This window comes from Hyperolius riggenbachi, chromosome 9 (genome assembly GCF_040937935.1).
Source record: "Hyperolius riggenbachi isolate aHypRig1 chromosome 9, aHypRig1.pri, whole genome shotgun sequence".
Taxonomy (NCBI): domain Eukaryota; kingdom Metazoa; phylum Chordata; class Amphibia; order Anura; family Hyperoliidae; genus Hyperolius; species Hyperolius riggenbachi.
This window is the reverse complement of record NC_090654.1, coordinates 229,635,204-229,647,243: the sequence shown is the minus strand read 5'-3', so window position 1 is coordinate 229,647,243 and position 12,040 is coordinate 229,635,204. Positions and strand designations below refer to the sequence as shown.

The 12,040-nt window shown below is 45.0% G+C and overlaps 1 protein-coding gene across 6 annotated transcripts in view; it reads right to left on the bottom strand.

Moving 5' to 3' along the window:
* PAPLN (papilin, proteoglycan like sulfated glycoprotein) overlaps positions 1-12,040 on the bottom strand; it is a 235,240-nt gene that overhangs the window by 27,997 nt on the left and 195,203 nt on the right. For all 6 annotated transcript variants that reach the window (XM_068254118.1, XM_068254120.1, XM_068254121.1 and 3 more), the window contains 2 exons: positions 9,074-9,179; positions 618-1,098 (listed from right to left, as the gene is read on the bottom strand). In XM_068254118.1, the coding sequence (XP_068110219.1) occupies positions 618-1,098; positions 9,074-9,179 (587 nt within the window). The remainder of the gene's footprint in view (positions 1-617; positions 1,099-9,073; positions 9,180-12,040) is intronic.

Below are 12,040 nucleotides of genomic sequence, written 5' to 3'. Positions count from 1 at the left end.
AGGTGAGATAAAAAGAAAAAAATATATATAAATCACCCTCACCAATATATCAAGCAAATACCCTGGACAGTTTTTTAAAAAAATGCACATAGTTAAAGCACAACTCTGGTATACTAAAAAAAAACCTCAGAGGTACACTAATTCTGGAACAGCTAAAATGCCCAGGCAGGTTGTCTGTGAAATAAGCCTCACCTCACCTTTTATGAACTCCAGAGGTGCACTTTAAATACAGGAAAGCAGATATGAGCTGAGCTCAACCACAATTACAGATGAATTCCTTTTATTATGCAGTGTACATAATGCAAACAAGCACAATGTTTCAGACGGGAGCCCTTTCTCATGTACACTGCATAATAAAAGGAATTAATCCATAATTGTGGTTGAGTTCAGATCATATTTGCTTTCACAAATATTGACAGGGGTGGTGGATCACCATGAGGGACCTGGATGCTCCCTCACCACAAACCCTTAATTGGTGTAGCCTGCAGGATCATTGCTATATGCACTGTAAATACCACAGTTGTCATAGTAGCATTAAAGCCTATGCTGTGAAGAATGCATTTATGCGTATGTCACCAGAAATTGTGCATTTTGGTTGTTAGATCAAAAAATAGTACCTGTAGAGGGAAGATTGATCAGAAGTAGAACTCTTTTCTGTTGGAGGTGCATATTGGTTCTGAACCGAAGATGGAACATGTATTCTGTGGTCCTTCCCGCTTTCATCCCAGTCATGCCCAGCAATGATACGCCCTTCCATATCTTGGTCAAGTGTTTTAACAACCCCTTGTCGATGTCCTCCTTCCTCTTGTCCTAAACCCACACCTTCGTTAACACCTGGGTTTTCATGGGAAAGAGGATCCCACTTCATTCCTCTTTTACGGTATCGATACTGAAACTCAATGGTGCCAGTTGTCCTTCCTGGGATTTTCTGGCAGGTGCTCATGCACTCCTCTTCAGTGCCAAAATTGTTTTGGTTACCATGGCAGCCACCATACCAAAACCGATTACATTTTCCAACATCCGGCACAAAGTACCATTTAGTTGTCCAGTCAGTGCAGGGGCCCAAAGCACTTGGTAAAAGACATGTCGTTGGATAGGCTAAAGAAAAATGTAGAATTTAGCAAAGTATTAAGATAACCATTATTTATTATTTGGCACTTTCGAAATTTCTATAGAAATTTCAGACCAATACATGTAATAAAAATGTCCATGTTTGGTTCAACCATTTTGGGGTAGATACAGTGGGATGTAAAAGTTTGGGCAACCTTGTTAATCGTCATGATTTTCCTGTATAAATCGTTGGTTGTTACGATAAAAAATGTCAGTTGAATATATCATACAGGAGTGATATTTGAGAAATGAAGTATATTGGATTTACAGAAAGTGTGCAATAATGGTTTAAATAAAATTAGGCAGGCACATAAATGTGGGCACTGTTGTCATTTTATTGATTATTGGAACTCAAATTGGCTTGGTAAGCTCAGTGACCCCTGACCTACATACACAGGTGAATCCAATTATGAGAGAGTATTTAAGGGGGTCAATTGTAAGTTTCCCTCCCCTTTTCATTTTCTCTGAAGAGTAGCACCATGGGGGTCTCATAACTCTCAAATGACCTGAAGACAAAGATTGTTCACCATCTTGGTTTACAGGAAGGATGCAGAAAGCTGTCTGAGATTTCAGCTCTCTGTTTCCACAGTTAGGAACATATTAAGGAAATGGAAGACCACAGGCTCAATTCAAGTTAAGGCTCGAAGTGGCAGACCAAGAAAAATCTTGGATAGACAGAAGTGACGAATGGTGAGAACAGTCAACCCACAGACCAGCACCAAAGACCTACAACATCATCTTGCTGCAGATGGAGTCAATGTGCATTGTCCAACTGTCGCAGACCGCAAGACCGGTCTGCGGATGGGGTAAATCGATCAGCGTCAGAAATCCTCTCACGCGGTAATTTGTTCATCACGAAGGGTAACCCGCATTCGCAATTTGATGAACTGACTCGCGACGGGAGCGTTCTGATACCAACCGATTCACCACACACATACAATTCAAAGATCTGCCACCAAGCGAGTTACACAGCCCGCTACTGTAATTTTACTAGGACTTCGAGAACGCTCGATTAACCCTTAGCAGTATGCAAGAATCTGGGTCAGATCGTTATATCTGGGCCGGGTTCTCGCATACGGGTTATAAGTGTATACTTCTATTAAACACAGGGTAGCGATTTCAGGAGAATGGGTACGATTGTGTATGTTCAGCAACAGGTCATAACCGCTAAACGATTTTTAAAACGTTTAATAACAAAAATGCATTACATACAGTTATATACACCTATTAACATATACACACAGAGCTTAAAAATAAAAAGGAATAAAATCAGAAAGTTCTTACTTAGTTAGCTGAGCAGTCCATTTGAAGAATGAAGAAAAATAGTCCAGTTTAAAAGTAGGCATTCAGGTTAAAAGTCCTTGAGCACTGCAGGCGCTGGCTCTCCTTAAGCGACTGCATAAACGTTCCTGGTCGATGGAATTTGGAGAACTGAGGGAGGAGTTCCTCGCACACACTTTTGACTGACCTGAGTTTGGTGCTGTCACCACCTGGAAAGTAGGTGTGTTTAAGGCAGGGTTATCTCCTGGAAGCCAGGTTGCCACCCTCAGACTCAGAGCAAGAAATGTACCAATTTATTAATAATCTGTGTGACTCCACCCCAGATAGGCGCATTGCAAATCCGAGACGATAATCATAAGCAGCATGCGACCCTGTATTAAACGAGGCTATACATGCCTAGTCTGTCACATTCGCTCTACGCAGGCCGGATAAAGTGGATTCTCTACCGATTCCTGATAGCTAGAAAATTGCAATTCATGTGTATGATGGAGCTGATTCCTAGGTATCAGGAAATGTAATTTTTGTCTTGCTGTGCCAACCCCATTTTGAATTATTAATACATAAAGTTCTCTTTGTCTGAAGCTTATGAGTTTGGGAGGGAATTTTGAATCTCAACCAGTTTGAGCTGGCTTGGGGAACATGAGCTGGGTGACCAAATGGCTTCTGGAGCTGGCCACTTGTGACATTCTTTCCTGACACAGGATGTGGGGGAAGGTCACTGTACTCTCTGCAATGCTCTCAGAGGGGGAAAGAGAAAGGAAAGGCATTTTTTTGTACAGTTACACAGCACTGACAGTAATGGCTGGACCATACGAAAATCGTTGCGATTCCGCGCACGACTTTCCGTAATGTTCGTCACATCTCCCCCCTACCAGTCAGACACACAGAGTGGGTCTGCCAGACCTGCTCTATGCGCCGCTTAGCTACTGAACGGGTTCTCGACTGCTTATCTGACTGCCCTTTAGACAACTCACCAGAAGCATAATGCCTCATGGACCGGTGTGTCCCAGTGTCCGCTTTGCGGACGGTGCGATGCACACCAACAGGCTTACCTCTACAGGCTTGGCTGGGTTTGCGTAGCGCTTCCTGTAAGGGAGAGAGTCGTTGGCTGACATCCGGGTCACTTCCTGACTCTCGGGTGTCAGCCTGCGAATCTGGAAGCAGCGTGGCATACCCCTGCTCTAACTGACTACACCTTGGCACAACATTTTGGTCAGCACAACCTAGGTGGCCATTCGAGCACATTTTAAAAAACGAATTAGCCTTCACCTGGGTGGCGAGGCTTGCCCCTTCTCCAGGAAGGATAGAGGGTGGACCTCTGGGCAGTTTTGCACTGGGTTGCTTCTGCCAGGGGAAGACATGCAAGGGTGAGACAGGGAAGGCACGGCCTGTCTCCACCAGCTGTTTGTTAACAGCAGGCAATGGTGGAACACTCTGGCTGTCATAGCAGGAGGGGAGGTCTAGGCCCCCAGCTGCCTGCTCTGACACCTGGCCTGCTTCCACTGCCCTGCACGGATATGACCCAGGCAACACAAGACTGTTACCTCTTAGGTTAGAGGCAATCACACTTAAACATAAATCATTTTTAGTAATAGGAGATTCAGCATGAAATCTATTGGCAACATCTGGTACAACATTAACATCACAGTTAGTTTCATTTTTCACATCATGTACACAGGTATCTGGAACAACAGTGACAGGTTTAGAATCAGACAAACCGTGATTAGACAGCTGTCCGTTAGAAACAGGTACCGCTTCCTTGCCTCCTTCCCTAGGAGGGCTAGGTACCATTACCCTGGCTGCCTCCCTCTGTCCCACCCCAAGCTTGTACAGTACCTGAGTGGGTCCAGACTGGCAATCCGGGGTGTTGATCACAGGTTCATAAAAGGATCGTAGGGTGCCAAGATCGGTGCCCAACAGCACAGGCACTGGGATGTCATCTGTCACCCCCACAACTCTTGTCTGGCGTCCCCTTCCCTAATTGAGAACAACACGAGCTTTGGCGATGCGTGCGTGTGTGCCACCAACTCCCACAAGGGTAACACGCTCATTAGGCAGGAAATTCTCCCACAAGATGAGAGCGAACCAAGGTAAGCTCTGCGCCTGTGTCGCGGAAACCAACAGCGATCTGGTCGTTAACTTTCACGACTTGATGATTTCCGGAAAGTCGAGGATTTGCTGCTCCCATGACGAGGTAGGCGTGTGCAGTAGAGGATGCGCTAGCCACTTCTGCGCAAGGCTCTGGAGACGGCGTCCTCACCTCGGGGCAGGCAGACTTGAGGTGTCCTCGCTGTCCACAGTGGTAACACTTCGGAACATATGTGGCATCAGGTGGATGAGTAGCAGGTGCAGAATCCGGCCTCTGTGGCTGTGGGACCCGATTCCCACGGTTAGCAGGGGGAGGAGAGCTGGGTTGCATAGGTCTCCCCCCTCTCCAGCTCTGGACTGGAGGTTTGCGGCTGTCCGGCACACGGGTGGCCACAAAAGTGTCTGCAAGTTCTGCGGCAGCTTTGGCGGAGTCAGGATTCCGCTCCAAGACAAACTGCCGGACATCTGGAGTGCAGCAGTTCAGCAACTGCTCCTGCACGATGAGGTCCTCCAGACCTTGGTGAGAGTCTTTTTTGAGGCCCCGCGACCACTGCCTGAACACGGTCAGCAGGCGACTCTCCAGGTCGGTGTAAGAGTCGGTGTGGCCTTTCTGCAGGGAGCGAAACTTTTTGCGATAGATCTCTGGGGTCAGCTGGTATTTGGCGATAATTGCAACTTTTATCGCCTCATAGTCATTGTCTTTCTCAGCGGGTAAGTCCACAAACGCCTCAAGCGCTTTGCCCCGCAAGTTGGGTGTCAGATATCTCGCCCACTGCTCCTGGGGCAGATGATGCTGACGACAAGTCTTTTCAAAGGAGTGTAAGTAAGTGTCCGGGTCAGTTCCCTTCTCCATTTCTGGGAATTTAAACTTGGGAGTCCCAAACTGGCCTGCTGTGGGCTGGGGTTCCGGAGCACTTTGCGAGGGATTTTGGCCTTGCCCTCGCAGTTTGGCCATTTCAAGGTCGTGTCGGCGTGCGGATTCTCTCTCTGCCGCCTCTTTCTCAGCAAGCCACCGGCGCTCTGCCGCTTCCCTTTCTGCCTGCTCCCGGCGTTCTGAGGCTTCCTGTTCCGCCTGGCATTCTGAGGCTTCCCGTTCTGCCTGGCGTTCTGAGCGGTCAGCGTTTTCTCTGACAATCTGCATGTACAGCTCAGGATTTGTAACCGCCAGTCTTTGTAAAGCATGCTGCATTCCAGCCTCAGGAACACAGGAACAGTTGGCATGGGCGGGCTCCTGCCGGCCGTCATGCTCCTCAGCGTTTAAAGCGATCGGTTCAGACGCGGTCCCGTTTTCCTCTGGGTCTGGAAGTGGGTTACTTTGCTGCAACCGCTCACTTCCCTCTGCCCCAGTTACAGCACCGTCTGAACCAGGAGTGTGCTCTCCCAGCATCTGCTCTGGCTGGGTATTCAGTCGCAAAAAGTCCTCGATCAATTGCGCTCTCTTTTTTCTATAAGTCACAATGCCTTTTTCTTCACACAAGTTCACTAGGTCTGCCACTGACATTTTCTTGTATCTTGCTGCAGCCATTTTTGCCAAATAAAAGATAGGATAGGAAAAGAGATTGGGGGGGAACTCTGTGCTACACGTTTAGTCTATATAAATGGTAATGCACCGGTTATCGAACCACAGATTTTTGATCTGTTCTGGCAGGTTAATCAAATAATGTTGCTGTTGATGTTCTAAACATACACAAATCCCAATAAGCTGCCAAACAATGTCACAGACCGCAAGGCCGGTCTACGGATGCGGTAAATCGATCAGCGTCAGAAATCCTCTCACGCGGTCATTTGTTCATCACGAAGGGTAACCCGCATTCGCAATTTGATGAACTGACTCGCGACGGGAGCGTTCTGATACCCAACCGATTAACCCTTAGCAGTATGCAAGAATCTGGGTCAGATCGTTATATCTGGCCCGGGTTCTCGCATACGGGTTATAAGTGTATACTTCTATTAAACACAGGGTAGCGATTTCAGGAGAATGGGTACGATTGTGTATGTTCAGCAACAGGTCATAACCGCTAAACTATTTTTTAAAACGTTTAATAACAAAAATGCATTACATACAGTTATATACACCTATTAACATATACACACAGAACTTAAAAATAAAAAGGAATAAAATCAGAAAGTTCTTACTTAGTTAGCTGAGCAGTCCATTTGAAGAATGAAGAAAAATAGTCCAGTTTAAAAGTAGGCATTCAGGTTAAAAGTCCTTGAGCACTGCAGGCGCTGGCTCTCCTTAAGCGCCAGCATGAACGTTCCTGGTCGGTGGAATTTGGAGAACTGAGGGAGGAGCTCCTCGCACACACTTTTGACTGACCCGAGTTTGGGGCTGTCACCACCTGGAAAGTAGGTGTGTTTAAGGCAGGGTTATCTCCTGGAAGCCAGGTTGCCACCCTCAGACTCAGAGCAAGAAATGTACCAATTTATTAATAATCTGTGTGACTCCGCCCCAGATAGGCGCATTGCAAATCCGAGACGATAATCATAAGCAGCATGCGACCCTGTATTAAACGAGGCTATACATGCCTAGTCTGTCGCATTCGCTCTACACAGGCCGGATAAAGTGGATTCTCTACCGATTCCTGATAGCTAGAAAATTGCAATTCATGTGTATGATAGAGCTGATTCCTAGGTATCAGGAAATGTAATTTTTGTCTTGCTGTGCCAACCCCATTTTGAATTATTAATACATAAAGTTCTCTTTGTCTGAAGCTTATGAGTTTGGGAGGGAATTTTGAATCTCAACCAGTTTGAGCTGGCTTGGGGAACATGAGCTGGGTGACCAAATGGCTTCTGGAGCTGGCCACTTGTGACATTCTTTCCTGACACAGGATGTGGGGGAAGGTCACTGTACTCTCTGCAATGCTCTCAGAGGGGGAAAGAGAAAGGAAAGGCATTTTTTTGTACAGTTACACAGCACTGACAGTAATGGCTGAACCATACGAAAATCGTTGCGATTCCGCGCACGACTTTCCGTAATGTTCGTCACACCAACCATTCGGCACACTTTACACAAGGAGATGCTGTATACAAGAGTGATGCAGAGGAAGCCTTTTCTCAGCCCACAGCACAAACAGAGCCACTTGAGGTATGCTAAAGCACATTTGGACAAGCCAGCTTCATCTTGGAATAAGGTGTTGTAGACTGATGAAACTAAAATTGAGTTATTTGGGCATAACAAGGGGCGGTATGCATGGAGGAAAAAGAACACAGAATTCCAAGAAAAACACGTGCTATCTACAGTAAAATATGGAGGTGGTTCCATCATGCTGTGGGGCTGTGTGGCCAGTGCATGGACTGGGAATCTTGTCAAAGTTGAGGGACTCATGGATTCCACTCAGTATCAGCAGATTCTGAAGACCAATGTCCAGGAATCAGTGACAAAGCTGAAGCTGCGCCGGGGCTGGATCTTTCAACCACCCTGTTTCAAAGACAACGACCCTAAACACTGCTCAAAATCCACTAAGGCATTTATGCAGAGGAATAAGTACAACCTTCTGGAATGGCCATCTCATTCCCCAGACCAGAATATAATTGAAAATCTGTGGTGTGAGCTAGAGAGAGCTGTCCATGCTCGGGAGCCTTTAAACCTAAATGAACTAGAGATGTTTTGTAAAGAGGAATGGTCCCAAATACCTTCAACTAGAATCCAGACTCTCACTGGAACCTACAGGAAGCGTTTAGAGGCTGTAATTTCTGCAAAAAGAGGATCTACTAAACATTGATTTCATTTCTTTTTTTATGGTGCCCAAATGTACGCACCTGCCTAATTTTGTTTAAACAACTATTGCACACTTTCTGTAAATCCAATAAACTAAATTTCACTTCTCAAATATCACCGTGTGTGTCTCCTAAATGCCGTCGTAGCAATAGGGTTAGCAGAGGTTGCGACCGCATCAGGGCCCTTGGGCAAGAGGGGCCCTCCCTCAACTACAGAATTAGCTCTCTATGGTCCTGTGCTCATTATAATCACTTCTATAGATACTTTGAATAGTAGTAATCATTAACAAGCTGTTCCCCATCCCCTTCTTGCACTTCTGACACTGTAGTTGCCATTGGCAGGTTTTGGTGTGCCGTATCAATTGTTCTGTATAGAGTGTTTGGGGGGGCCCCATTGTAAAATTTGCATCGGGGGCCACAGCTCCTTAGCTACGCCACTGCCTATATGATATATTTAACTGACATTTTTTATCATAACAACCAACGATTTATACAGGAAAATCATAACAATTAACAAGGTTGCCTAAACTTTCACATCCCGCTGTACATGTTATGCACACTCTCTGCACTCAAATTTCAAGCTCCACATACCGTACTTGTCACCATTGCTAAGGAAAAGGAGTTTAGACACAGGTAGCTATACCAAAACAGTTGACTTGTGCACAACACAGCATGCCATGCTTGCCTGTTTTCTGCATTACAGCCGAGCATTAGACAAACTAAAAACGATTCCATCTCCCATGGAGCACATCTCACAAATGCATCAAAATCTCATGTTCTTTCAGTTTCTTGAACACAGAATGGATTAATTTTTTTACACATACACACACACTATCTGACCAACACTAACCCCTGCACAAAGGGCGCTTACAATAGCTGGGTTTGTTGTGACATCCTTCCCCAACCGGGCCAGCCGCTCTGTTGGTGTTGTCAAAGCAGCATCCATATTGGGAGGTTCTGCATTCTTCAGAAGGCGTCTAAACCATAAATATAACAAGTCACTACATAAGTATATAGCAAGATACTTAACTTTGGTAAAATTGGAAGACACTTTTTAATGGCCATTATATGACTTGCTGTACATTGCAGGTCTGATTTATTCTATCAGAAATCCTAGTCTACAGTCTGCATAGCTCTATCAGTGAAGTAGAAAATCACCACTATGCTTCTCAGTGTAATGGAGATTTTCTTCTGCTTTCACCCAATCCTACCCATGAAATTAATCGTGCATTCTCAATCAATTGAGAAGAAAGCAATGCATTTAGTATTTACTCAATCAAAATGATTTACTGGCTAGAATAAATTCATCCTGTAAAGCTGTAAGTGGCTACATATCCTCACGTCCATTTAATTAAGTTAATTTTGATACTTATGTAGCACTGCCATCAGATGTTTTATTTAATATACTGGTTACAGGATGTCATGTCTGAATGTGACTTGCCCTCCCCCAGCCATCATCACTTTCTAATTTCCTAAGGCTGAGACTAAGAGGTGCCCCCCAAACCTCCATCGCTGCTCAACCAGGGCTGTAGAGTCGGAGTCGAGGAGTCAGAGCCATTTTGGGTACATGGAGTTGGTGGTTTCAATAAACTGAGGCATTCAAGTTTTCTGTACCAACTCCACAGCTCTGGTAAGAAGTGGACTAAGGAGTCGGAGCAAATTTGGATACCTGGAGTCGGAATCAGTTGTTTTGATAAACTGAGGAGTCGGGTGATTTTTGTACCAACTCCACAGCTCTTGTAAGAATTAGACTAAGGAGATGGAGCAATTATGGATACCTGGAGTTGGAGGTTTCATAAACTGAGGAGTCATAGGCTGGGTTGGAGTCAGATGATTATTGTACTGACTTCACAGCCCTGTGCTCAACGCTGCAGACCAGGCAGCAGTTTGCAGCTCATGCAACTGTAAAAGCATGGCATGCAATGGACCAGCAGATGTGTTTTTTAGCACAGGTTTGATATATTTGCTAACATTCTCAGTACCACCTCCTGATATTCAAATATATATACAGTAAGCTGTGTGTTCTAACATTGTGTCAGCATACAGGAATAGAGTACATAGCAGGCTTATTAATGAAAAGCTTACTCTTTTTCTTTGAAGTTAGCCAATTAATGGTATCATTCTGATTCAAAACGTTGTACCTTTCATTCACATTGACAGAGGATAAGAGTGTGGTTGCTGGGCTGTGTGGAGGGCTGTGTGTGTCTGCTGCCCTGTATTAAACGACTACTTCCCTGCCAGGCTACACTGACAGATTAGGAGTCAGTTAAGTGTTGGAAGCAGGAAATTTGGGCACTGCCATAGGCACTTTAATACTTATTTAGACTATAAGGGCAGCTAAATTTCTCCCTGTAGCCCAAATTTCAATGGCGGACATTATTTTTTGCAGGAGGAGGGGGTTGGTTAAGGTCAGGCATTGGTTAGGGGGGGGGGCTTAAGGTCAGGCTTCAGTGTGGGGTGGTCTTTTAAGTTTTAATGTTGGGTGGTGGGAGGATGTTAGTTAGGGTGAGGCAGAGTAGGGGTGGTTGGGTTTAGACATCAGTGGATGAAACCGGTCACTGCTTAGGCATCGGCGCAGTTATAGCTGCAATGTCTAAGCCCATGCCTGCATACCTGTATTTCGGGTGCTGCCAACCACTGAACCCCAAATTATGTGTTTCCCCCCCTCAAGTTGCTACAACTTGGAGGGGGAATAGTATTGTACGCCACTGGGAATTTCAGAGGCAGCAAGGTGAGCAGTCATTTTGATCACCCTGCGGCCAACTGACCAGCATCTGCAGGGTGGGTGGTTAGAGTTGGGTTTCAGAGGGGGCGTAGTTAGGATTAGGCATCAGTAAACGGAGGGCTTGGTGTAAGGCTCAGTTGTAGTAAAAAAAAACCAAAAAAAAAACACAATTATTTACGAATATTTTACTATCAAAATTTCCACTGCAATAGTAGAATATTGTAAGAACACTCATTAACCACTTCTTGCCACAGGTTTTTTTTTACCCTTCCTGCCAGGAGCCATTTTTACCTTTCAGCACTCCTCCAATTCACTTGGCAATACCTTTATCATTGCATATCACATCTTGGTTTTTTTTGCCACAAGTTAGGGTTTTTTGTCTGTGATACTTGTTAGAAATTACTTTATTATTTTCTATGAATTTTAAAGGTTAAAACAAGGAAAACATTTTAAAAATACACTATTTATAAAATCTCATCCCCTATAGTTTTAAAATAAACAATGCTACTGTAGATAAAACCAACACATTTTATTTGCCCTTGCAAAAATAACAGTAATATACAATTGCTAGCCATTAAGCCCATTTATTAATGAGCGCTAGGTTGTACAATTGTACAACCTAACGCAACAGAGTTCTAACTTCACAGAAAGTGCTTGTATATTCATTTCATTTAATGACCACAGACCTCTTGCTGAAACCATGATTATTCATACACAGGAACTTTGATTGGCTTTGGGAACACATGTTCCTTTTTCACCAACCAATGCTGAGTGAGTCCCACAGTGAATGCGTCACGGGAGCATGGGTGCACAAGAGCAGCCCCCACTAATTGACATGATGCAACCTGTACGTCCTGTTTGTGGCAACAGACTGCAATCTGGATGTGCATATATATATCTGTTTGCAGAAACTAGTTACAGTATAGGTAATCCCGGCTAATGAACGAAATATGGACAGATTCAGGTTAAGCACAAATCTACAGACCCTGACCCAAAATGCTGTGCCATCTCTCTCCCCTGTACCTCCCCTATGCCCACCTGAGTGTAACCTCTGTTCCTCAGTGCCTTCATCATCCCCCCCCCCCCCCCCCCCAGGTGACCTCTGGCCCCTGG